General features: G+C 47.5%; 4 protein-coding genes across 6 annotated transcripts; 3 read left to right on the top strand and 1 right to left on the bottom strand.

Annotated features, from left to right (window-relative positions):
• The first annotated feature begins 2,019 nt into the window (after nucleotides 1-2,019).
• LOC133507368 (von Willebrand factor A domain-containing protein 1-like) lies at nucleotides 2,020-11,370 on the top strand. The gene is made up of 6 exons (XM_061832319.1): nucleotides 2,020-2,098; nucleotides 3,539-3,703; nucleotides 6,846-7,379; nucleotides 7,489-7,767; nucleotides 8,158-8,442; nucleotides 9,809-11,370. The coding sequence occupies exons 1-6, from the start codon at nucleotides 2,020-2,022 to the stop codon at nucleotides 10,081-10,083; spliced, it is 1,617 nt and encodes a 538-aa protein (XP_061688303.1). The 3' UTR covers nucleotides 10,084-11,370.
• A 1,843-nt stretch (nucleotides 11,371-13,213) lies between these two features.
• On the top strand, nucleotides 13,214-17,989 carry LOC133507726 (olfactory receptor class A-like protein 4). The gene is made up of 4 exons (XM_061833073.1): nucleotides 13,214-14,316; nucleotides 14,391-14,654; nucleotides 16,248-16,487; nucleotides 17,774-17,989. Exons 1-4 carry the CDS (start codon nucleotides 13,987-13,989, stop codon nucleotides 17,984-17,986), a joined length of 1,047 nt encoding a protein of 348 aa, XP_061689057.1. The 5' UTR covers nucleotides 13,214-13,986; the 3' UTR covers nucleotides 17,987-17,989.
• LOC133507724 (olfactory receptor class A-like protein 4) lies at nucleotides 17,972-22,913 on the bottom strand. 3 transcript variants are annotated; one of them, XM_061833069.1, is made up of 3 exons: nucleotides 22,635-22,913; nucleotides 19,718-20,708; nucleotides 17,972-17,982 (listed from the first exon to the last, which is right to left on the bottom strand). In XM_061833069.1, the coding sequence occupies exons 1-2, from the start codon at nucleotides 22,911-22,913 to the stop codon at nucleotides 19,755-19,757; spliced, it is 1,233 nt and encodes a 410-aa protein (XP_061689053.1). In that variant the 3' UTR covers nucleotides 17,972-17,982; nucleotides 19,718-19,754. The 3 variants fall into 3 exon arrangements, with proteins under 3 accessions (XP_061689053.1, XP_061689052.1, XP_061689054.1); XM_061833068.1 differs by lacking the exon at nucleotides 17,972-17,982 and having other exon boundaries at nucleotides 18,023-20,708; XM_061833070.1 differs by lacking the exons at nucleotides 17,972-17,982; nucleotides 22,635-22,913 and adding an exon at nucleotides 22,174-22,260 and having other exon boundaries at nucleotides 18,023-20,708.
• fndc10 (fibronectin type III domain containing 10) lies at nucleotides 20,672-26,024 on the top strand. Its single transcript, XM_061833071.1, has 2 exons — nucleotides 20,672-24,616; nucleotides 24,702-26,024. Exon 2 carries the CDS (start codon nucleotides 24,803-24,805, stop codon nucleotides 25,685-25,687), a length of 885 nt encoding a protein of 294 aa, XP_061689055.1. The 5' UTR covers nucleotides 20,672-24,616; nucleotides 24,702-24,802; the 3' UTR covers nucleotides 25,688-26,024.

The following is a 26,024-nucleotide window of genomic DNA, read 5'->3' as shown; positions in this document are numbered from 1 at the left end:
GCTACCACTTCAATGTCGAATGAGACTTCCGCAAATTTGCACATGGACGACGCGGTCTCCGCTCATATTTTTTTCGTATGGACATTCAAGTGAATAATGTTTTGCATGTATTTTTCATTACAATATCTATTTTAGAATGTTTACAGGCATGACACTTGGGCTTTAAAGTTCCACCGACATGCCTATATACATTTTAAAATCGATATTGTTATGAAAACTACATATAACATTATTTACTTCAATGTCTACATGAAAAAAAATCGTCTTCCCCCTTCTATTATTTTTTTTTAGTGGCTGTATACACACCTACCTGTCATTTGGAACCCACAGAGCTCTCGTCCTTTGCACCCGTGCAATCCATTTTTCACGACGAACCGGGTCTTTTGGAAACGTGTGAAAAGCGAATTCATCCTCCCGAGTGTTCGAGGAATATCCAGCAAAACAACGAGACGTCATTTTGGCTAACACGCAGGAAAAAACAGCCACTTTCCCGCCGGTAAAACTGGTATAAACACACATACCCGTCAGTGTGAGCTTCTGGAAAAAAACATCACTTCCTGCTTCTTCTCTAAAACGAATTTTCATGGCGTGAGATACAAAAATCCATATACGACGTGTGGTGAAAAAAACAGATGGGTCCATTCTGGTTGGCTTTGTTTTCATTAAAAAAAAATACTAAAAACAATGCTTTACGTGTCAGTGGCACTTTAGGTAAAATTGTTTTGTCACATCGCACTTGACGATCCCTCACGGCACAGCGGTTGCTAAAGGTTAAAGCTAACGAGCTCTCGTGAATTTGGAAGTTTTTTCCAGATGAATAATTAGAGATGAAAAAAAAAAAAACACATGTAGCATCTCATCTAAAAACATCCACACTGTTATTATCCATGTTTGTCCCTGCAAACAGGAAGAGAAACCTTCGGAAAACGCCCCGCCGTTGGGAAATTCCACTTTCCTAGCTGAGCTACGGGCTGCGGTGCCGCAAGCCTCGACACGCAGCAGACAGATGGCTGCATCTGTCCTCATCTGGATAAAAAAATCAAGTCAAATGCTGCCCAAGTTGTTTTCCTCAGCGCGTCACTGCAAAAAGTCATGTTTGAGGGTTTTCCTTGCCACCGACGCTCAGTATGTAAACACACCACATGGAACATCCATCCATTTTATTCGCCGCTTATTCTCACAAGGGTCGCTGGGAGTGGCGGAGCCTATCCCAGCTCTCCACGGGCAGGAGGCGGGGTACGCCCTGGACTGGTCGCCAGCCGATCGCAGGGCACACGGAGACGAACAGCCGCACTCACAAGCACACCTAGGGGCAATTTAGAGTGTCCAATTAATGTCGCAAGTTTTGGGAATGTGGGAGGAAACCGGAGTGCCCACCTGGAGAAAACCCACGCAGGCACGGGGAGAACATGAAAACTGCGGGGGCGGGATTGAACCCGGGACCTCAGAACTGTGAGGCCGACGGTTTACCAGCTGATCCACCATTTTTTTTTTTTTTTTGCTGAAAAACTCACCCCCTGGCTTTTCTGTGCTCTGGTCAAGACCATGTCTAACATAAAACTATAGCTGTGGCGCCATCTTGTGACATCTCGCAACTATCAAGGCAGGGGAGGAGCCTCATTTCATCAGGCCAATTATAAACCTTTTGGATTAGCCGGATTTTCAGCACCGACTGCCGGGGAAAAACTCCTTGTGTGTTTTTACACATTTGGCCAAAAATGCTGATTCTGATTCTAAACTGAATACGGTTGAGCACGGGTGCATTTTCTACACAATTAGAACTGGATGAATAAAAACCAAAAAGGACTGAAAGTATTTTGCATTAATAAAGGACAAAGTTTGTGCGCACGTATGTCTGCATGATTTTGCGATGATTAAACTTGCCAGACTTTGTGACTAAATGTTTTTTTTTTTAATTTGGATGTATTTTTTTAAGCATGTATCGACAGATTCCAGCACTCATCTATGTTATCGTCATCATTTCATCTGCATGCTAGGACATCCCTCATTTTACCCAGCATGCACCTCAGCCCCTTCTCTGCGGGCTTGTGTGCAAGAAATGTGATGAAAACGCAGATAAGAGGCTCTTATGTCCATGGTGCGATTGTCAAAATGTTGCTGTTTTTTTAACAGTACAAAATGTTCTGAGGTAATTGTTTTTCCAAATAATCCCAAATGTAAAACAATATTTGTTTCACGGAGCGGCACGGTGTCTCAGCTGGTAAAGCGTTGGCCTCACAGTTCTGAGGACCCATGTTCGATCCCGACCCCCCCTGTGTGGAGTTTGCATGTTCTCCCCGTACCTGCGTGGGTGTTCGCCAGGTGGGCACTCCGGTTTCCTCCCACATCCCAAAAACATGCAACATTAATTGGACACTCTAAATTGTCCCTAGGTGTGATTGTGAGTGTGGCTGTTTGTCTTCATGTGCCCTGCGATTGGCTGGCGACCAGTTCAGGGTGTACCCGATGACATCTGGGATAGGCTCCAGCACTCCCCCTGACCCTCGTGAGGATATGCGGCAAAGAAAATGGGTGGATGGATTTGTTTCATAAGAGGCCGCACTCGGCCGTACTGGTTATCACATCTGCCTCGCAGTCAGCAGATCTGAGTTTGAATCTCGGTTGGAACACCTGGGTGCTATGTGTCAATCCATCATAACGTGTTCCCATACCGGGATTTAAAAAAATAAAAACAATTCCAACAGTTCTCTTCAATAAGGTCATGAGTGGTGAATTTAATTTAAATGAATAAAATGATCTTTAAAAAAAAAAAAAAAACGAACACTCTTTTTGGCCCCGTCTTTTACTTCTAATAAGATTATTAAACCACCACGCCTGAGGAAGAACAACCAATCGGAAGGAGAGAACGCGTGACCAATGAGATGTCAATGAGGAATGAGCAACAAACATTGTGGGAAAGGTAACAGCTGAGCCATTACTTTGTGTTTGATGGAATATTTAATATTTATACCCCCTCTCTGAAAAGAGTCTGTGATGTTGAAAAAAAAGGTTTGGCGGTGCTGGCTTATGTCATATCAAAGTAATAATAAGTAATAAGTAATAATTCCAGACTGGATGGCTAAAAAAAAAAAAAAATATGATTTACATTTAAATTCTGACTGATGAAATATTTGCACTGTGTTATGTCTCCATACTAGTCACGTGACGACATATTACTTAATTGTGTGGTATTCTTTTTCTCAACATGACATAATTAGCCATTATTTGTATCCAAAACACTACTATGCAGTACATGTAAAGCATTCAGAAACTATTTAGCCCGGAGGACAACGCACGCCCGTCCCTCCTGACGCGGTCTTCTGGCGCATAATACTTGTTTATTATTAATAGCGGGGCGTCACCTGTTCATGATTTGTTCATTAGACGTGTAATGATTCGCTCGTGTGCCCGCGGGCCTCAAGCGCCTGTTGCATGTCGGAGCAGCGAGACTTTTTTTTGAAACTTTAAATGATGATGTGACTTCCTGGAGGAGGAGGAGGAGGAGGGCGAGAAGGGGGAGGAGGATGAGGATGAGGAGGAAGGTTACGCCGATCACAATCGACACTTCCACACACCCGCGAGGAGAAGCGTTATGCCGCGGGTGACCATTTTGTGAGGATGACGTTCGTTTGGCCCGCTTGCGTTTTTCTGTGGGCGACGTTGCAGCGCGGCAACTTCCAGGCTGCTGGGTTGCCAGACTCAGGTGAGGGAGACGGCGGTCGCGTTCGCAACGGCGCTCGAGCTCACCTTTGACCTCCTTCGGGGCGACGCTTGCGATTTTCGGCCGTTTTATTACAGCAAGCGCAAAGTCCTTCCACTCGACCCCACCAGGTAGACCTGAACAACGACACAGCTGCAGATCGTTTAATATTCCAAAATAATGAAATTTTCTTTCAACACGCATTGTCATTTGCGTTGGCTGCCGGACTTAAAAAGCCATCCATCCATTTTCTTTGCCGCTTATCCTCACGAGGGTGAGTGCTGGAGCCTATCCCAGCTGTCAGGGCACACACAGACAAACAGACGCACTCGCAATCACACCTAGGGGCAATTTAGAGCTTCCAATTAATGTTGTGTGTTTTCGGGATGTGGGAGTACCCGCAGAAAACCCACGCAGGCACGGGGAGAACATGCAAACTCCACACAGGCGGGGCTGGGATTGAACCTGGGACCTCAGAACTGTGAGGCCAATGCTTTACCAGCTTATCCACTGTGACTTAAAAATATTTTTTAAAAATAGACAAATTGGTGGATCAGCTGCATGTTCTCTCCGTGCCTGCGTGGGTTTTCTGCGGGCACTCCGGTTTCCTCCCACATCCCAAAAACACGCAACATTAATTGGACAGTCTTAAATTGCCCGTAGGTGTTATTGTGAATGCGACTTGTCTGTCTCTATGTGCCCTGCGATTGGCCGGCAACCAGTTCAGGGTGTACTCCGCTTCCTGCCTTTTGACGGCCGGGATAGGCTCCAGCACTCCCCGTGACCCAAGTGAGGATAAGCGGCTAAGAAAATGGATGAATGAGTTGTACAGTCATGTATAATATTGTCCCCTTTATAAGGGATGCAGGAATAACATGAGAATTGAATATAAGGAATAAAACAGAAACTGCATTTTTTGTTTCGATATAATTGGATATTGTGCTGCTCCTTTCGGTGTGGACACCTTGGCCACCAGGGGGCGGTATAATACCGACGTTTGGATAGGTAGTCAAACAACAGTAAGTTCTAATAATATCAGTCGTACTTTGCACAAGATAATATAACCGTGCGATTATTGCTATACGAGTTATATTCGCATATTCGCAGTCCATCTAATCAGTGATATGTTCTACTATAATCTACTTTGATTTGATTTGTGGGTTATGATGGCGAGGCGTCCCAACATTTTTGTCCACCCGTTGGAATTTCCCTGCATCTCCGGCATTCGCTAGATGACACGCTCAGATTCCAGCTCTGTTTCGGACGAGTGCAAAAAATGCGACACTTCATCCAAGCGCACCCAAGAAAAGTCGCTCTCGCCCTCATCAGCTCGTGTGTTTTGTCTCCGTCTCGTTTTGATTTCCGTTCCGCTTCTCCTCCCTTTTGTTTTATGAGGATTTGCCCGACGCGGTTTCTCTTTCGCTCTTGTCCGCCGGCCTTTTAAAAATGCAATCACTGTGGGCGAGTACCGCATGAAAATGTTTCTCCGGTTCCGCTGAGCTTCCACAAACGGGAGATGGCGAACTTGCGGACACGCGCACGCCGCTCTGAAAGGATCGGGCGGGCGAGGCCCGTTGCGGTTCTGAAATCTGAGCTACGAATACGAAAAAGCGATCGGTATCTCGGCTTTTATTTCCTGGTATTCAGATCTCCGCCTGATACTCGGTCGAAGATACTGTAACACCTTTTGTTTGAAGCGGGACGTTTTCCGTGCGAGCGCAAGTATTGGCCTGTGTTTTGTTTCCCGGGTGTGTCCTGTTACGTTGATTATTCAAACAAGTAAATAGCGTGTCTGAACTCACTTTCACATCTGGGTTTTGCCCTTGAAGAAAAACCAGAAAACTGACGATCCGTCCATCCATTATGTACCGCCTTTCTGGGTCAGTTCGCGGGGGAAGTAGCTTCAGCAGGGATACCCAGATTTCACTTTCCCCAGCCACTTTTTCCAGCTCTTCCGGAGGGATCCCGAGGCGTTCCCAGACCAGCTAAGAGACATACAGTAGTCTCTCCAACGTGTCCTGGGGTCTCTTTCCGGTGGGACAGGCCCAGAATACCTCACCTGGAGGCATCCGAACCAGAAGCCCCAGCCACCTCATCTGGCTCCTCTCAATACGGAGGGGCGGCGGCTCGACACTGAGCCCCTCCCTGATGACCGAGCTTCTCACCCTATCTCTAAGGGAGAGCCCGGACACCCTGCGGAGGATTCTCATTTCTTGTATCCGGAATCTTGTTCTTCCGGTCACGATCCACAACTCATGCCCATAGGTGTGGGTAGGTACCTAGATCGACTGGTAAATTGAGAGCGTCACCTTTCGACTTACTTCCCGCTTTACCACGACGGACCGTCGCAAATTCCGCATCACTGCAGATTCTCCACCGATCCGTCGGTGGATCTCCCGCTCCATTCCTCCCTCACTCGAGAACAAAGTTGAGTAAAGGTGAAAAAAATAAACGATTACTGCGACCCAACTATTTGGAATGACCTGAAGAAGAAATAAACTACTTGTGTACCAAATAGTAGATCTTGAATGGGTAGACCAGAAACGTAAAAACAACTGTTAATGATATCAGCAAGAACCCCAACAGGCCAGGAGGGAAAGTATTCCAAAAGTACAGAAGCTAAACCTGAAAAACTTCTCCAATAAATACGAAGAACTGACTGGAATTTGCCAAAAAGTGCAAAGATAGGCCTCAACATTTTCGGGAGAACCATTTACGGACAGAAAAACTCATCCGTGAAAGTCACCGGAGGTCAAGTCCTATCTTGGGTATGCATGGGATCTTCTCAGACTGTTATCACTCGTTGACATGAAGGCAGCAGCAAAGTAGAATCCGAAATCTACTGAAACATTTTGTGTGGCAAGATGCAACTGACTGATTGCGAGAACTTTGTCTACGTAGCGAGATAGCAAAGGAGGTCATCCGGAACAAGAAATGGAATGTTATAGACTTGTCTAGTCAATCTCCGGACTTAAACTCTATGGAACATGCATTTTTCGTGTGGACAGACTTCAGCTCACTCACTTGAATCATATTTTGATTTCATATCCATTGGATTAGTTCAACTTAAGTGAAACCCAATGACTCCATCTGTGACCCCTCCAAACGTAAGCAGTTTTTTGCGGTATTCTGTCCGTCTGTTCAGCCTCCAACTGCTGTGAGGGCGACATTCTGGTCTTGCTGGACTCTTCAGGAAGCGTGGCCAACTACGAGTTCTCACGCATGCTGGGCTTCGCCGCCGAGCTACTCCGGCCCTTCTCGCTCGGCAGCGGCCACGTGAGGGTCGGGCTCCTGCAGGTGGGGACCGCCCCGAACCTGGAGTTCGGCCTGGACGTGCACAGCGATCAGAGGAGCCTGCAGAAAGCGTTGCTCGGCGTCGCGCAGCTGCAGGGGAGCACCAACACGGAAGCGGCGCTGCGGGTGGCCCAGCGGCTCCTGACGGACACGCCCGTGCCGAAGGTTCTGCTCTGGCTGACCGATGGCGTGGACCTGGGGGAGGTGGACCTGCCCATAGCGCAGCTGAAGGCGCAAGGGGTGTCTGTGTTGATTGTGTCCACAGTGCACGGCGACTACCAGGTCTTGCAGCGTGCCGTCTCGCCCCCCCTAGAGTCCCACCTGTACTCTGTGGACATGGACAACATTGACATCATCACGGAGGACATGAGGGCGGCCATTATCAGTACGTGTGAATTATATTTGGCGGCCAGACCCACTGGGGGCTGGTTTTGTTTTCTCCATTCATCTCGACAAAGCAATGAAGAACACATTTGGTTTCATCTTACTTGTAGGGATCATTCGAGCAGAGCGACTCCGCGCCACTGATGTCACGTCGCACAGTGCTGTACTGCAGTGGCGCCCTGTTTTAAGCACACTGAGCGGTTACTACGAGCTCCGGTACAACACCGTTGGGAATAGACGCTCAGAGGAAAGACGCACGCTCCTGGGAGAAGCCAGCTCGGTGGCTCTGACCGGACTGCGGCCCCAGACCACTTATTCCGCCTCCTTGCGGCCCGAGTCCAACCAGAGGCTTTTCAACACCCTCACTGTGAGCTTCACCACGCTTCCAGGTGAGAACCTTATCATCGCGCGAATGTTAAGGCCAATGAATGCGAACGCCTGAAAATCGTAGCGCTACACGCGCCAAAACCAAGCAAAATCGCTTCTGTGTCGCTAGCTGACTTCTTAGTTTCCCTCATTTAAGATGCAGGAATGTTTTTTTGTTTACGTTTTTGCAGGGAGGATAAAAATCATGCCCATGGATACAGTTATGTTTTATGTCTTAATGTCTTGCTCCTCCGTTTGTGTTCAAATATGTGTTGCACAATTACTAGGAAATGGAAGAGTGTCAACACGCGCCACTTTATTTCTATAAATCTCCAGCAGTGTTTACATTTTCTACAACATTCCTTCCTTCCTCCCTTCCTTCCTTCCGTCCATCCTGTCGTCTTTTGCCACAGCAACTTCAGATGTTTTAGGCCCGGCAGTGGTCTCGGTGTCCGAATCCGGCGCCCGTCAGACACGAGTGAGCTGGGGTCCCCTGCAGCCGGCTTTGGTTAAGAGATACACCGTGGAGTACGGGGTCATTCCGAGCGGCGCGGTCCACACCGTGATCGTACAGAACCACCAGAACTCCACAGTGCTCGCCAACCTGGAGCCAGGATCTCAGTACCTCGTCACAGTCAGTGCCTTGTACAAGAACGGCAAAGAGAGAGCCATGTCTGTGAAAGCCTGCACTCAGGAAGGTGTGTGAAGGTGTCATCTAGCTCATCTCTTTTTTTAAAGATAAAATTTATGTTACTAATCAGTTTTCCTCAACGAGCGTTGCACTTGAACAGCGGAACTTGGCAAGAACGTAAACCGAGACAAAGTTAGCCAGTCTACGTGTTGAATACTTTAGCGTCAGTCTTGGCCATAGCAGCTCGCTTATGTACTTTTAAGTGTTGTTCAGTTAGGGACGGCACGGTGGAGCAACTGGAAAGCATTGGCCTTATAGTTCTAAGGACCCGGGTTCAATCCCGGCCCTCCCTGTGTGGAGTTTGCATGTTCTCCCTGTCCCTGCGTGGGTTTTCTCCGGGCACACCGGTTTCCTCCCATCCATCCATCCATCCATCAATTTTCTTCACTGCTTATCCTCACAAGGGTCATGGGGAGTGCTGGAGCCTGTCGCAGCTGTCAACGGGCGGGAGGCGGGGTACACCCTGAACTGGTTGCCAGCCAATCGCAGGGGACATGGAGACAAACAGCCGCACTCACAATCACACCTATGGGCAATTTAGAGTGTCCAATTAATGTTGCATGTTTTTTGGAATGTGGGAGGAAACCGGAGTGCCCGGAAGAAACCCACACAGGCACGGGGAGAACATGCAAACTCCACACAGGTGGGTCCAGGATTGAACCCCGGGACCTCAGAACTGTGAGGCCAACGCTCTACCAGCTGATACACCGTGCCACCCCGGTTTCCTCCGGGCACTCCGGTTTCCTCCCACATTCCAAAAAACATGCAACATTAATTGGTCACTCTAAATTGCCCCTAGGTGTGATTGTGAGTGCGAATGTTTGTCTCGGTGTGCCTTGCGATTGGCTGGCAACCAGTTCTTGGTGTAACCCACTTCCTGCCCGTTGACAGCCAGGATAGGCTCCAGCACTTCCGCGACCCTTGTGAGGATAAGCGGCAAAGAAAATGGATGGATGTTCAATCAGGCAATCGAAAGGGGATTGGTGGCTATGTATGTTCATGATCACTTGTGGGATCGTTATAATACGTTCTACTTAGCAGCGGTAGATAGTAGTTACCAGTCCCTTGTTTTTGCGATCATAGATTTACTAGGTTGGTATGTTAGCTAGGTTTGCTTTCCAAACTTCAGAGATTTTCTTTTGCGTACTTTGCTTCTGCCTCACTGACGTCGTGCTAACTTCAATACGTGCGTTGGTCTACGATAACATCGGTGGGAGTTTGAGTACGGACGGTTTGTCTATATTTGTGTTGAGATTGACTAGTGGTGTACCCATCCTCTCACCCAAAGTCACTTGGGCAAGCTCGTCGGTAGCTCACCTACAGAATGCCTCAAGAAAAATGTTGTCAAATGCAAATATCCTCTTTTTGACCAGAACCAGCAGCAAGTCTGCCTGCCCTGGCAGACCTCCAGCTCAGCCCAGCAGAGCACGAGGAGGTCCAGGTCGAATGGACGGCGCAACAGCAGGGCCTGAGAGGGTTCTGGCTCAGATGGGAGAACGGGCAGACCCAAAGCTCTTCTTCCGTGTACCTGCCGCCGTCCTCACGCTCGACACGACTCACGCGCCTTGGGCCGAGCAGTCGAGTCTGCGTGTCCCCCGTCTACAGCTCGGGCCGAGGAGAGGGCATATGCTGCGCGGCAGAGAAGTAAAGAAGTTGTCCCGGGACCAAGGTCTCATCGCTTCTTTTCTCCGGTCGGGTCACGTGCGGAAATGCAATATCCGTTTTCCTGGATTAACGAGAGGATGCTGCAATCAAGCAGATGGGGAACAATCTGCATTTGGAGTGCTGGAGGCACAAAATAACATGTGCGGGGCTGAAGATTATTATTCTTTTTTTTTTTTTAAATACATTTCAACCATAACAGTGACATTAACACTATATATACCGGAATTCCCGGCCTACAGAGCGCACCTCACCCGGTACATTTGGAAAGTGCCGCCGCACTATCGCTAACGCCTCGCTAACAGGACCGATTATGAAAAAATAAAAACATATTGGTAAAAATCACTGCGACACGGCAGTAACACAGTGTAGCGCTAACAGGGCCAGACCGGTAAAAGTCACTTCCTCGGCACATATATTCCACCATTCTCACTCTCACCTTTTCCGCCCGAGTGCCTCCTTGCGGCCGCTAGCAAAAATGCACAAATTAGCCGCATCACTGCATAAACCGCAGGGTTGAAAGCATGTGGAAAAAAAGTCGCGCCTTACAGGATGGCAATTGCGGTACATAATTTCAGCGCCAATCCCGTTTCATATTTACTTTGAATGATAAAAAATATCAAGGCAAATGCGTTTCAAGGTATGAGTTGATTTGGTTTTGCCACGTTATACATTTGTGAAGAACTAGCTAGCTAGCTAGCTAGCCGTCCATTTTATCCACGCTAGCACACGGAGAATTTAACACCACACAGGTAAATTGGAGCCCAGATTTTTAAAATTGAGCATTTTTCAACTGAGGTGGATGTGACCTACGTGAGAAAGTAAACTATAAAGATGGTCATTGTATTTTTTACCCCCAGCTCTATTTTTTTTTTTTTCTAAACAGGTTGCTCAGTGTTTTAATGGGTCCACTCGAACAGGACCATGCTTTACACTGTTGCCTCCTTCAGCCACCCTCTGTCGAGCACATGTCATGGAAAAATAATCATGATGATTATTGTTATTCATTTTATTTAAACGTGCCTTTCAAGCTACTGAAGGTCACCACGCAATCAGTGGTGCAGAATATAAAACTAAAATGGCAAAAATGAAATGGAAAATGCTCAAGTGAGTAGGCAATGCAGAAAACGTTAAGGAGTCTGCGTTTTTATCAGACATTTTCACATTTGTAAGCCAAAAATAAATATCTTATTAATTTTTTTAATCCTTCCATGCAGCTTTATTTACAGTTATTGTTCCTGTAAATGGTTTCTTTGATTAAATTAAAAGGACACGAGAGAAAATATTCTGTGTTGGATCTATTCTTTTTTTATATAATTTAATTATTATTTTCTTCTTTTTTTGGGGTTATCCATTCCCCAAAATGCTTAATTGATAATTCAATTGCAGTTCTAGAGGGCATCAACCCTACGCGGATTTTCACCGTTCACGGTCCGGTCCCTAACCCCTGCACATAGCGGGGGGGTCCACTTTACTCCCATGTTCCACTATACCACAGGTGTCAAACCCAAGGCCAGGGGGCCAGATCCGGCCTGCCGAAAGATTCTATGTGGCCCGCAAAGGCAAATCATGTAATTCAACTTCCATGATTTTTGTGCTAATCTGTAACAAAATTTCAGAATGTCATATTGTAAATGATAAAGTTGAGATATTCCAAGGATTTTTGTTTTACCAAACATGAACGAAGGTTGAAAAACCCATTACGCTTGATTTCTGATTACAAAACTATCCATCCATCCATTTTCTTTACCCCATATCCTCACAAGGGTCGCCCTGAACTGGTTGCCGGCCAATCGCAGGGCACATGGAGACAAACAGTCGCACTCACAATCACACCTAGGGGCAATTTGGAGTTTCCAATTAATGTTGCATGTTTTTGATGTGGGAGGAAACCGGACTGCCTGGAGAAAACCCTCGCAGGCGCGGGGAGAACATGCAAACTCCACACAGGCACAGGTCTGAGAGCTCCCGGTGCTGAAAAGTCTTCTTGTGATTAATGCGGATGCGCATATACAGTATTTTGTAAACTTCCTGCCAATCTGAAACATCCCCTTCCATGCTTCAACGTGTGCCATTTGACGAGTTGTCGCCGAGTGTTCATGTTCTCTATGGACGTCTCAGAAAGACGAACACAGCGAACGTACAGATATGTGTATACTTTTGTTTTAAGGTTAGGTTAGGGTTACGGTTAGGATATAACGTATGTTAGCGTGCTCTATGTTGAAGAAGGGGAACTATGAGAGCGGGGGATTTCCCAGTAACCGTCTAGTATGTACCCAGAGTTCCCCTGATAGTAACGCATGCGCGTTAAACACAAGGGGACTTTTCAGCACGGGGGAGCCCTCAGACCGTCCCACCGGGATCGAACCGAGGTCTTCAGAACTGCGAGGCCAACGATTTACCAGCTGAACCATGTGAAAAAAGTCGCGGGTTCTAGGCCGGGAATTATGGTAACCTCTAAATACCACATAGAAAAGGTTTGTCTATTTTTCAGGGAGACAAATTCAATTTTTTGACAAAAAAAACTATTAAAAAGAACATTTATTTAAAAAATTTTTATTACATTTTTTTGGGGGGGGTGATTTAATCCATTAATTTTTACAATAACGAAGGGCATATTTTGTCTGTTTTTTTTTTTTTTAAAGGAGAGCGGAGGATTTGCCAGTAACCGTCTAGTATGTACCCAGAGTTCCCCTGATAGTAACGCATGTGCGTTAAACACAAGGGGACTTTTCAGCACGGGGGAGCCCTCAGACCGTCCCACCGGGATCGAACCGAGGTCTTCAGAACTGCGAGGCCAACGATTTACCAGCTGAACCATGTGAAAAAAGTCGCGGGTTCTAGGCCGGGAATTATGGTAACCTCTAAATACCACATAGAAAAGGTTTGTCTATTTTTCAGGAGACAAATTCAATTTTTTGACAAAAAAAACTATTAAAAAGAACATTTATTTAAAAAAATTTTATTACATTTTTTTGGGGGGGTGATTTAATCCATTAATTTTTACAATAACGAAGGGCATATTTTGTCTGTTTTTTTTTTTTTAAAGGAGAGCGGAGGATTTGCCAGTAACCGTCTAGTATGTACCCAGAGTTCCCCTGATAGTAACGCATGTGCGTTAAACACAAGGGGACTTTTCAGCACGGGGGAGCGCTCAGACCATCACACCGGGATCGGACCTAGGTCTTCAGAACTGCGAGGCCAACGCTTTACCAGCTGATCCAGCGTGCCGTCGATTACAAAACTAGTTCATAAATTTCATGCGTAAATATGATGAGGCGAAAGATTTTCATGACTTCAAAGTCACAACGGCCCCTCTGAGGGAAACCGTATCACTACAATGTGACCCGTGACAAAAATGAGTTTGACACCCCGGCACTATACTGTATATTCCCCCCCCCCCCCCTTCTTGTTTTCTGGAAGATTCCTGGCTACCGTCAAGTTTTACGAAAACAGAAAAATAACACCAGCTCACATAAACTGCCAAGCGACTGAAACACCCTCAAACGCAAGACATCGGTTCATTTGGATCCCTCGTATCAGAGTTGAGGAGCTCGCACGCTATTTACTTACTGGACACGCACTTCCTGCTATTCCCCAAATAATCCTGCGTTTGGAGTTGTTAAAATGTCACATGAGCCTACTGGCTTCCTCCTCCCCTCGGGATTGAAGCAGTGCAAGGGACGCAGTTTTCATTCAGACCAATCAGCTGATTAATCACTTGTGGTTCATTAGCGGGCATCTTCAGCTCCCCCGAGGAACGTCGCCCTCTTCTTGCTTTTCGATGACGCAAATAGCCGCGCCTTCCTCCGCTGACCCTGACAGAAGATCTGGAAATCGGTCCAGCCGCCGACCGGCCTGATCGGGTTTCTCACGATCGGCAGCAGGAATGAAGTTGCAGCACCCTGCGGCACGCGAGAACTTTACAGTCCAGGAGAAAAAGGCCGCGGCGGACGTCGCCATGGAGGGGGACACGGAGCTGGTGGGAATGGGACTCCGGATCTCGGTGTCCCCGCTCCAAATAGCTCTGTACATCTTCCTGGTGGTGCTGGGCATCCTGGGTAACGCCACCGTGGTCGCGGTGATCGGGAAGAGCGTGTACGCGGAGCGCGGACGGGGCCACAACTCGGACATCATCATCATCAACATGGCCTTGTCCAATTTGTTGGTGTCGGTGATGAGGAACACGCTGCTGGTCATCTCGGACGTGGGACTGGAGGTGGGCGGATGTCGACCGACTTCAATCTTCATGACTGCACTTTTCACCTGTGCGACGTCTACTATTTCCCACAGCTGTATTCATCTAAGGACTGGTGCCAGTTTCTCATGGGCGTGTGGGTGTGGCTGCGCTCGGTCAACGTGTGGTCAACGCTCTTCCTCAGCGCCTTCCACCTGCAGACCCTGAGGCGGGTGGCCCCCAACGTTGCCCCCCTTCGCACCACCCGCGGGGCCCATAACACCCTTCTGCTCAATCTGGCTTTCATCTGGTTCCTCAACTTTTTGTACTCCATTCCCGCGTATATCTTCTCTACGAACGGCAACGTGAACTCCACGGAGGTGAGCGGCGGGTTTACGGTGAAGAAAATAAGTATTTGAACGCCCTGCTATATTGCATGTTCTCCCGTTTAGAAATCGTGGATGGGTCTGAAATTTTCATCGGAGGTGCATGTCCGCTGTGAGAGAGATAGTCTGGAAAGAAAAATCCAGAAATCACAATGTATGACCTTTTTTAACGGTTTATTTGAGTGATACAGCTGCAAATAAGTATTTGAACACCTGTCTATCAGCTAGAATTCTGATCCTCGAAGACCTGGTAGTCCACCCTTAAAAGTCCACCTCCACTCCGTGGTTTATCCTGAATCAGGTGGACCTGTGTGAGGTCGTCAACTGCATCAGGACACCTGTCCACCCCGTAAAAATCAGTAAGACTCAAACTTGTAACATGGCCAATACCAAAGAGCTGTCCAAAGACACCAGAGACAAAATTGTACAACTCCGCACGGCTGGAAAGGGCTACAAAGAAATTGCCAAGCGGCTTGGTGAGAAAAGATCCACTGTTGGAGCAATCATTGGAAAATGGAAGAAGCTAAACATGACGGGGTGGAGCCCCATGCAAGAGATCACCTCGAGGGGTCTCGATGATCCTTAGAAAGGTGAGGAATCAGCCCAGGACTACACGACAGGACTTGGTCAATGACCTGAAAAGAGCTGGGACCACCGTTTCCAAGGTGACTATTGGGAATACACTAAGATGTCATGGTTTGAAATCATGCATGGCACGGAACGTTCCCCGGCTTAAGCCAGCACATGTCAAGGCCCATCCTATGTTTGCCAAGGACCATTTGGATGATACAGATGAGTCATGGGAGAAAGTTTTGTGGTCAGATGGGACCAAAATTGAACTTTTTGGTCATAATTCCACTAACCTTGTTTTGAGGAAGACGAGTGATGAATTCCATCCCAAGAACACCATCCCTACTGTGAAGCATGGGAGTGGTAGCTTTATGCTTTGGGGGTGTTTTTCTGCACATGGGACAGGACGACTGCACTGTATTGTTTCTCAGCGACAGCCCAGAAACCAGTCTGATCTAGAGAAGATCTGTGTGGAGGAGCGGGCCAGAATCCCTTCCGTGGTGTGTGCAAACCTGGTGAACACCTACAGGAAATATTTGACCTCTGTGATTGCAAACAACTACTACTGTACCTAATATTAACATTGGTTTTCTCGGGTGTTCAAATACTTATTTGCAGCTGTATCACAGAAATAAATCGTTAAAAAAAAATCAAACATTGTGATTTCTGGATTTTTCTCTCACAGTGGACATGCACCTACGATGAAAATTTCAGACCCCTCCGTGATTTCTAAGTGGGAGAACTTACAATGTAGCGGGGTGTTCAAATAGTTATTTTCTTCACTTTATGTTTTTTTTTTTCTTTTTTACTTTTAAAGATTACAATAACAGTGCTTTGCATGCAATTACGAGGGAAGATTGGATGTAATCAAAACTTTTTCCACCGTGAATGTGACCTTTATCCTGTACAGCTCAACTCATTTCATTTTATTTCAGGTTCTGGTATTTGAAGAGGGGTGTGTAGACTTTTATTTTTTTACATGCACCATTCAGTAACGCTCCTGTTTCTGTTCACCAGACGCTAATGTTGGTGAGCAGCACCACACGCCCGTTGCTGGGCTGCGTGTGGAACTTCCCCTTTTCTTTCAGCGGCTTATCGTACGCCACCACCTCCATGGTGATCCACGAGACCCTCCCCATCATCCTGATGGTCTTGACCAACGTGGGCTCGCTGTACACGCTCTACACGCACGGCAGAACTTCGGCGAAAGACGCCCACGTCATCAAGAGAGTGCCGGCCGAGAGACGAGCGGCCAAGGTGAGAAGCATTTCGCTACAATAGCCGCAAGTTTGTTGTTTTATTAACATTGTTATGAGTTTCAATGCGACTGGACTTAAACCTTTCGAGTGCAGGGACCACCTACAAGAACCCCCTCTACCTTCTTTATCCAAATGCCAATTAGATAAAACTACCATATACCGTAATTCCCAGCCTACAGAACGCACCTGGTTACAAGCCTCAGCGAGTACATTTGTAAAGGAAATACCATTTGGTACATAGATATGTCCGCAGCTGTGTAAAAGCCACAAGCGCCCAGATTGAAACACGAGATATTTACGAGGACGGTACACAGAAAAGAGTTTAAATCTAGCGCGGCGCTTATGCTAGTGCTAACGCTAGTGCTAACGCTAACAGGGCCAATTAAAATAAAACTTACCGGTAAATATCACTGTGACACGCCAGTAACACAGTAGCAACATGCTAGCGCCGCGCTAACGCTCGCGCCGCGGCAGCAGGGCCGGTTAAAGTCACTTCCTCAGCACATATACCACTGGTCTCATTCTTACCTTTTCCAATCGAGTGCCCCCTTGCGGCCGTTAGGAAAAAAATGGACAAATTAAACCGCATAAACTGGAGGGTTGAAAGCGTGTAAAAAAAATTTACGGTATACCTCTAACTACCACGTATAAAAAGTTCGTCTATTTTCCAGAGAGAAAAATGAAACTTTTCGACCCCAAAAAATTATTAATTATTATTAGTCTAATTATATTTGTACAGCTTTCCGAGATAGATAGATAGATAGATAGATAGATAGATAGATAGATAGATAGATAGATAGATAGATAGATAGATAGATAGATAGATAGATAGATAGATAGATAGATAGATAGATAGATAGATAGATAGATAGATAGATAGATAGATAGATAGATAGATAGATAGATAGATAGATAGATAGATAGATAGATAGATAGATAGATAGATAGATAGATAGATAGATAGATAAGCAGCCCCTTAGCTTTAGGTCAGAATTCCGTATCACAAAAACTTGCGTCATAATAACTTAAAAGTACGAAAGGAAAATAAAGAGAATAAAGAATAAAAATACACGCACACACATCACAACTTGAACTCATCATTTAGCTTATTGTTTGTCTTATTAATACGCTTGTCCCAAACATATAAGTATACACTTTTTTAATGGACTTATGGACTGTTATTTGACGTACCCCCATGCGCAGGCTCACGCAGCGCTTTTTTTTTTGGGGTGGGGGGGGGACCACCTCACATCATCATCACCGCGCCGACGATTCCTCCCCCAGGTGATCCTGGCGCTCATCATGCTGTTCATCGTGTCGTGGGGCACCAGCATCATCTCCGTCAACTACTTCAACTACAACCGCGGCTCCTCGGCCGAGTTCCTGCTGGTGGTCGCCCGTTTCGCCAACATCATCTTCATCGCCATGTCGCCCATGGTTCTGGCGGTGGGCCACCGCCGGCTGCGCTCTTTCGTCAAGTCGGCGCTCTCCCACTGAGATCGGACGAGGGAGCCGACGCGAGGGACGTATCAGAGAAAAAAGAAAGAAAAAAAAGGCAATCCCAGTTTTGTGCGAGACTTGCTGTGAAGGCCGAGGTTAGTGCCGGGATCGCGGCAGGGTGTTGGTTAGAACATCTGATTCACCGTTCTGGGATTCTGGGTTTGAATCTCTTGTGCGGCGTTTGTTTGCGCTCGTCATCTTTGCGTAAATTTTCTCTGCCTTCTTCTCAAATTACTAAAATCTACTGTTTAAGCTCATTTACGACCAAATCGCCCGCAGGCGAGAATACGAGCGCGAACGGTTGTTTGTCTATACCACAGGTGTCAAACTCAAGGCCCGGGGGCCAGATCCGGCCCGCCACATAATTTTACCTGGACCGCGAAGGCAAATCATGTATGTCAACTTCTGTGATTCTTGTTCAAATCTGTCCCAAAATGACAAAATGTCATATCATAAATGATGACGTTGAGGTATTGCAAGTGTTTTTATGTCACAAAATATGAAAAATAGTTGAAAAACCCATTACCCTTGGTTTGTGATTCCGAAAGTCATTCATAAATTTCACGTCAATACGATGAGGGGCGCAGTGGGTCAGCTGGAAAGCGTTGGCCTCACAGTTCTGAGGTCCCAGGTTTGATCATGAACCCACCTTTTGGAGTTTGCATGTTCTCCCGTGCCTGCATGGGTTTCTTCCCACATCCCAAAAACATGCAAATATTAATTGGACACTCTAAATTGCCCCTAGGTGTGATTATGAGTGCGACTGTCGTCTGCCTATGTGTGCCCTGCAATTGGTTGGCAACCAGTTCAGAGTGTACACCGCCTCCTGCCTGTTGACAGCTGGGATAGGCTCCAGCACTCCCTGCGACCCTTGTGAGGATAAGCGGCGAAGAAGATTGATGGATGGATGGATGGATATGATGAGGCGATAAACGATTTTTATGGTTTCACATTCAGAACGGCCCTCTGAAGGAAACCAGAACAACAATGTGACCCGTGACAAAAATGCCTGGTCTATACAGTGTATATAAAATATCTACACACCCCTATCCAAGTGCTAGTTTGTTGTGATGTAAAAAAAAAAAAAAAAAAATCAGGACCAAGATTAATCATTCCAAATTTTTACACCACAAGTATGAACTATAACCTGCACGTAATATATATTTTAGAGAGCGGAAATAAAAATAAACAACTGAGGGAAACCAGAACTGCAATGTGGCCCGCGACAAAAATGAATTTGACACCCCTGGTCCATACGGTGGATATAAAAAGTCTACACACCCCTGTCCAAGTGCTATGTTGTTGTGATAAAAAAAGAAAATTAAGACCAAGATAAATCATTCCAACTTTTTGCACCACAAATATGAACTATAACAAGCACGAAGAAAATATATTTTATAGAGCGGAAGTAAAAACAAATGAGGCCTCTTACAAACTCCTCGTACTAAGGAGTTTGTACACACTTGCTAGGGTAACGTTATTTTAAGTTCCTTTGATTAACCCTAGAATAAAGTTCAGTGTTTCTATTTTACATTATTTTATATATCTATATTTTGTACCAGGTGAATAATAATAGCCCCAAAAGCGCCAAATCTACCTTGACGATTTATGGCCCATGCGAGCTCTCGGGAGGTGGGAGGAAGTCAGAGTACCCGGAGAAAACCCACAAAAGCGGAGGGAGAACATATAATGAGTATCACGCAAGAGGGTCTGAGTCCGGGTTCAAACCTGGGATGTCTCGACGATGAGGCAGACGTGACAACCACTACGCCAACGCGGTGCTGTTTGTATTTCCTTTTGCGCGTTGGGGTTGAACCCCGCGTTCGGTGTCAGCACGGTGCCGTTTAAGAGCTTTCGACCAGCCCAGGATCATTCCCACAATTCTCCTCCTCAACTTGCCGTGGCCCAGGGCCACCACCATGGGACAGAAGCCCACAAAGAGCGAGGCCGCGAAATGGGCCACAGTCAGCAGCCCTTCGGCGTGGTGGCCTCGGTCGTGGTTGTAGTACGTCACCGCGGCGACCTGCAGCACCCAGCACACCACGAAGAGCGACACCATCAACATGATGACGTGAGCCGCCTTGCGCTCGCCGGACACGCGTCTGTCCAGCTCCCCGTGTTCCCCTCCCGCGGTCACGGCCCTGATGTGCTTGGCCAGAGAGTGCAGGGTTGCCAGGTTGGTGCACACCATCAGCAGGAGTGGCAACACCTCGTTGAATGCCAGGGAAGCGGAGGCGAATGCTGCCCCCTGTTGGCTGGAGGGGAACTCCCATATGCAGCCCAGGAGGGGCCGGGTGGTGCAGCTGATCACCATCAGTTCCACGGTGGCGTTGCTGTGGACGTGGGTGCTGTACACCAGAGCGGGGGTGGAGAAAGCTAGGTTAGCCCCCCACACCACCCCCAAGATGACCCACACCCGCCGCCTCTCCCGCTTTACGGCCAGGGGTCCGAAGGTCACGCCCCGCCGCCTTAGGGTGGTGCAGTGGAAGACGCTGAGCGCCAGAGTCACCCAGCAGCCAACGGCCCGCCACCACACCCACAGCAGCATGAAGACTCGGCACCACCCCGGGGACAGACTCACGTCCAGGCCCAAGTCCGAAACAAAGATGGGCACGGTGCGGAAAAGCGAGGTGAGGAGGTTGGCCAGTGACAGATGCACCAAAATAGTATCCGAGGGTGGGAGCCTCCGAGACGGGGTCTCGGTGGCGGCCTGGACTACCTGCGAGGAAGATAAGAGGATGTTTACCCACCAAGGCGTCAAACGTACTCACATTCTGTACTTACTGTAAGCAGAAGTACAGATAATAATTAAACAAAAAAAAAAAAAACTGACTGGGAAAACCAGAAGAACTGATTGAACCTTTGGCCATTTTCGAGGGGAAGTTTGCCCCAGTTCAGGCTCCCCAAGTAAAATTGGTCAAGAACCGCCACTGGATTCAACTTCTCTACTTCTATATTGGGCAAACCACTAAGAAGCGTGTTTTTAACAAGTTTGTCAAATTTTAAAGATAAAAAAATTGCATATGCTTCAAAATGATGAAAAATTAAGCCACTGCCTTCACTCTCAACCACTGAAAGCGCCGGACACGGGCTAGCTCACGAGCTAGCAACCTTCCGGCGCTCCTCGGGGCCCGGCGGACGGGCGGCAGGCTCCTCCGTGGCGTCACCTCCTTGCTCGCGGATTCAAATCACAAAACTGAACTGTTGTGTAAATTGGAGCGTCCAGCGAAGAAGCGTTTTCGTCGCGTACGCACGGCTAGCTAGCTCACCGCACGCCGTAGTGAGAGAAACGGGAGAACAATTCAAACTGAACTGCATCTATTTAGCTATCCATTTACAATTATACTAATATTCATAAAGGGAGTCCTCGGTTTAAGACGATTCAGCTTTACAACACCCTTCCCCCGTCCGCCATTTTGTCTGGCTAATCCTTGTCCCAGTTTTCGCACTTTTCGCCCTCCTTTTTAGACATTACCGCCCCAAAGAAGAAAGCTGTGTCTTTTAGCAATGCTTCTGCAGCCGAAAGAAAATCCATTACAATGTAAACGAAGCTCAAGATCATAAAAAGATCGGAGGAAGGAGAGACACCAACACCACCGCGGCTTCAGTCGGTCGACTGTGGTGACAATTATTAAAGACAAAGTCCGTATTTTAGCACATGTGAAGTGTTCCGTTCCTATGTTGGATCACAAACAAGGTTCTTTGATACTTGTCGCGATGGAGAGGATTCAGGACTATGTTCCTTTGCAATAGCGAAGCACAGCCTCCCCTTCTTCTTCTCCATCCACCTCTCAGCAGCCATACTAAGTACATCATCTTGTTTATTTCAATGTATTTGTTTTTTATAGAAAGTATTTTGATGTCAATTCTGCGTTTTAATGGTGGAATCCGACTCAAGTGGAAATTCGAGTTAAATCGCTACTGTAGGAACGGATCTCAGTCGTAGACCAAAGACTAGAAAGAAAATAATCAAGACACGCGATCAAAATAAAGATCACGGACCTTTGCTAATGTGAACTGACTCAGCAAAAATGCTAAATTAGTCCGAGGAATACAGTAAATTGCCTCTCCCAAACCGTTGCAGAATCGCCATCAATGCGCTTTGGTTCCTTCACATCGCTGCTCTACCTTCTTTTTGCGCCTACCAAATCCTTTAAAAGCAGGTTGAACTTTGGTTTTCTCACCACGAAGATGACCAGGAAGTTGCCCAGGATGCCGCAAAAGACCAGCACCCCAAACAGAACAGCTTCCACGGTCAGCGCGGCCGACATGGCCTCACGTGCACGGCGGCATTGTCCGCGCTCGCAGACGGGAACGCTTCGTCTCGTCCGGGGAAGCGGCCGATCCGCCTCCTTTATCTTTTACACGCACGCACGCAATGTTACGCCCTCGCTGACGAGCCTCAAGGTTCATTTAGTTTGATGCGCAGACGTTTTCCATCATCTTCGTTCTGCATCGGCGAGCAGCCACCTGAACATTAGCTTTTATCATCCCATAACTTTGTACTAGTTGACCTATTCCCAAACAAGTGAGAACGTTGCAATGTTTGACTGCAGAACTCCTTTGCGGTCATTCGCTGTCGCTGAATAATCCCCGTGAGATGTTTTATGTTTCAAATCCAGTCTACCTGAATCTGAAGTCCCACCTGACTCCTTTGGGCCGTCAGCATTTTCCTTTGCTCACTCGGCAATTCGTCCTCATCCCTCGGTGCTAATTGTTTTCTGGTCCCTCTTCGGGGATCAGACGGCGGTTGCACGCAGTCAGCTCGCACGGTCGTGACTTGATGAAATGTGTGCATCATCGCACAGCATTTTGAGATTGTCATTTTCTCCCAATAAACACAACAAGTCACACGCTGACCAATCAAATGGTCTTCGACTAGACACCAGAAGGTGCAATTAACCACGTCGCTGAATGATGTCATTCAGCATTTGGTTTGGTGTTGTGCCGGGGGATTTTTCTCATGTGAATACGCCCCTTTCCTCAATAAAAGTTAGGACAGAGGCCTGCCACAAATATACCTGAAAAAAAAAAAATACTGCAGTAATTGACACCACCCACGTTCCCTCCCAAAAAGAGATCTATAATTGTCTATAGATGCCACAAGATGGCAGCAAAGCTATACTTATACAGGGCTTTGGGCTAAGCATAAAGACGGAAAAATCTGTGATTATGAAGGGGAACACTTTAATGGTGTACAGTATAGAGCTCGTGCACGTGACGTCACCATTTTTACGACGCCATTTTGCAGGTCAAAAAGAGCTGCTCGACAGTGTGGGGGACATTGAACCAGAGGAGAATATTCACAATGCCCGAGACTTGTCGTGCTATTGGTTGTTACAACAGACAAGAGAGATATTCAAAGAGATCCTTTTTTAGCATACCAGGTGAAAAGATCGATGGATTTCGGCAATTAAAGTTGATGGATGGTGCCCAACCAAATACACACGACTGTGTAGCGATCACGTCACTTCAGGTAGGAATTATTCTTCTCAATCTCAAATTACAAAGAAGTATTTATAATGCCATGTTGGCTCGTTTGAGAACAATGCGTAAAAAAAAAGAAAGGGAGTTCTCTCCAACATACACGGAAGCGTGTTCCAGCCACACGTTAAACTTCGGTAAACCTCTCCCCAACAGACTGTTTTTTTTTTTTATATATGCATTCTTCTGAAATTAGTCCAATACGTATTTAAAAAAAGAAAATAAACCGTCGGTCACAGTGATGTTTACGTAGGTTAACGTGTGGCTGCAACACGCTTCCGTGTACGGGGGCTGAAGCCTATCCCAGTGGTTTATTTCCTTTTTTTTAATAACAGCATTGGACTTATTTTAGAACAATGCATTTTTAAAAAAAAAAAAAAAACATCTGTCACAGAGAGGTTCACCGTAAATCTCGACAACTTACTCCCCAGATCCATGTGTAGATCCAGTTGTCCAAGACAAGCGGAAGCGAATTAACAGTCCAGTTTCGGCGAAAACATCGACTTCAGCATTAAATATGGGTCCTCTATGCCAAGTATCTCTCGTTTTTCCACATCCCTTCGTTTATTATCACCTTCTAAACAAAATTCCGGGCGTCGTGTTACTAGACATATTTTCCGACTTAAAAATTGAAGAATGCTTTGCTCGACCGTCAATATGGCCAGTCACGTGACTTTGGTGACGTAGGTGCACGAGCTCTATAGAATTACCTCAAACTTAGGAATCCCTCTGGAGGAAAAAAAAATACGATCAAACTACAAAGTGTATATTCATAGGGTTTAACTCATTTATTGGTGCATAAACTGTGTGCAAACTTTTTTGTCCTTTATTCTCAGTAGTGAGGACATCGCATGTTGTTGTGTGCGTGGGTGAGTAGTTGGGGGGGGTTCTGCTTGCTAAACACCATTTCTACGCCCATGTGCGCTGGGGACTTTTTTTTTTTTTTTGCAACACTTGCGTGGGATTGTGACTCACGCCGATTTGTTGATGGCCACAAACGTTCCTGCACACGCACGCGGGCAGTGCGCCCCCCACCCTTCTCCCCTCCCGCGTGCACACGCCCACGGTAGACATCAGAGCGCACACGACAAGAGGAAGACGCGGCCGGCGGCAGACAGACCCACTGTCGCCGTAAGCCAGGAAGTAAGTGCCGGTCTTAAATGGCGAAGCGATCGATGACGCACCTCGGGCTGATTTGAAAGGAAGCTGCTCGCTTTCTCTGTCGCAGATGCTGTCTTCGGCCGTGGACGCGCTTCCCTCCTCCACGCGCACGTCGAAGCAGATCTGATACGATTTTATGGCCGCCGTCAGCACGTCCGAGCAGATGAGATGAGCAGCCAACAGCGGCCGTCGGTGCTCGCTTTAGCGGCGTTGCTCTTCTGCACGGCTCCGCACGGGACTCACGGCAGCGGCTCGGCATCGGCGTCGTCGTTCGAGTCCCCATTCGAGGAGGATTCCGGGATGCAGCGCGGGCGGCTCAACCACGACGCCAGGCCGTGGCGGAACTCGTCGAGCCCCGGCAACGCTTCGGCTGCGGCGTCGCTCGAGTGGAGCCCGGCGAGCGGGGCCTCGTCGGCGCTGTGTGCCTACCAAGTCACGGAAGGGGGCATCGGGGGGCCGCTCTGCTTTCGGCACATGCTGCTTGGGTACAAGTGTCACATAGGAGAGTGCAGGTCAGCCGTGTCTTCGGGGAGCCTGGTTGCGAATATTCTCGTCAATGGCAGCGTGTTACTCCAGTGGGGCAGAGGGGGAAAGTTCACAGCGGTCCAGGGGTCACCTGGTCGGACCGCAGATCCTGGGACAAACTCTTCAAGAGAGGAAAAAGCAAACAGTGTTTTTAGCGGCCGGCGCCACAGGCGCGGGGGATACGAGTTGAGCTGCTGGTGGAACGGCAGCTACACTCAGTTCGAGTGCGCCGGGGTCCGCCTCGGTTCTGGGTGCAAGGACTTCCTGTTGAGCGAGCTGCACGAGAACATCCCTTACCGCATCTGCCTGCGCCCTGCGGACCAGAGAGCGGCGGACCGCAAGGACTGCGTGGAGTTCACCCTGCCGCCGTCCGGGATGCAGGATATCGTGATCGCCATGACGACAGTCGGCGGGGCCATTTGCGTGATGTTGGTCATCATCTGCTTGCTGGTGGCGTATATCACGGAGAACATCATGAGCCCCGCCACGCAGCACACATACTCTTACCGCACTCGCTCACGCCGTTGAGCTTCCGCGCCCGTCGTGACCTTCTCTCACAGTTGTCCACGTAGCAACACCGGTCGTGTTTGTGAACTGAAGCACAAGAGTGACTCCCGACACAAATAAACCTCTCAACCTCTCCAGACAAGCGCTAAACCAAATTTTACTGATGCTTGTACAATGCAACCTCCAAGGTGGATTCTTTCCGATTTGATTCCAATGTGTTGTCACTTTTAAAAACATTTGAAGCTTGATTTGGATTTTGGTGCTTTAGGGTCAGCGATCCCCAACCATTTTTGCACCACCGACGGGTTCCATGGAAGGACATTCAAGGGGAAATCCACTGGTTTGCATTAACAGTGTA

Source organism: Syngnathoides biaculeatus, chromosome 10 (genome assembly GCF_019802595.1).
Source record: "Syngnathoides biaculeatus isolate LvHL_M chromosome 10, ASM1980259v1, whole genome shotgun sequence".
Lineage (NCBI taxonomy): Eukaryota > Metazoa > Chordata > Actinopteri > Syngnathiformes > Syngnathidae > Syngnathoides > Syngnathoides biaculeatus.
This window is presented reverse-complemented; position numbering and strand designations above follow the sequence as displayed.

Excerpts from the sequence above, each read along its gene's own strand:
- LOC133507368 (XM_061832319.1), top strand. The coding sequence starts at position 2,020 with ATGCACCTCAGCCCCTTCTCTGCGGGCTTGTGTGCAAGAAATGTGATG. Across the intron at positions 2,099-3,538 it reads AAGAGGCTCTTATGTCCATG|GAAGGTTACGCCGATCACAA; the intron begins GTGCGATTGTCA and ends GAGGATGAGGAG. Across the intron at positions 3,704-6,845 it reads TGCTGGGTTGCCAGACTCAG|CCTCCAACTGCTGTGAGGGC; the intron begins GTGAGGGAGACG and ends CCGTCTGTTCAG.
- LOC133507724 (XM_061833069.1), bottom strand. The coding sequence starts at position 22,913 with ATGACATCATTCAGCGACGTGGTTAATTGCACCTTCTGGTGTCTAGTC. Across the intron at positions 20,709-22,634 it reads TGACGGCCCAAAGGAGTCAG|GTAGTCCAGGCCGCCACCGA; the intron begins GTGGGACTTCAG and ends TCTTCCTCGCAG.
- LOC133507726 (XM_061833073.1), top strand. The coding sequence starts at position 13,987 with ATGAAGTTGCAGCACCCTGCGGCACGCGAGAACTTTACAGTCCAGGAG. Across the intron at positions 14,317-14,390 it reads TCTCGGACGTGGGACTGGAG|CTGTATTCATCTAAGGACTG; the intron begins GTGGGCGGATGT and ends TATTTCCCACAG. Across the intron at positions 16,488-17,773 it reads CCGAGAGACGAGCGGCCAAG|GTGATCCTGGCGCTCATCAT; the intron begins GTGAGAAGCATT and ends TTCCTCCCCCAG.
- fndc10 (XM_061833071.1), top strand. The coding sequence starts at position 24,803 with ATGAGCAGCCAACAGCGGCCGTCGGTGCTCGCTTTAGCGGCGTTGCTC.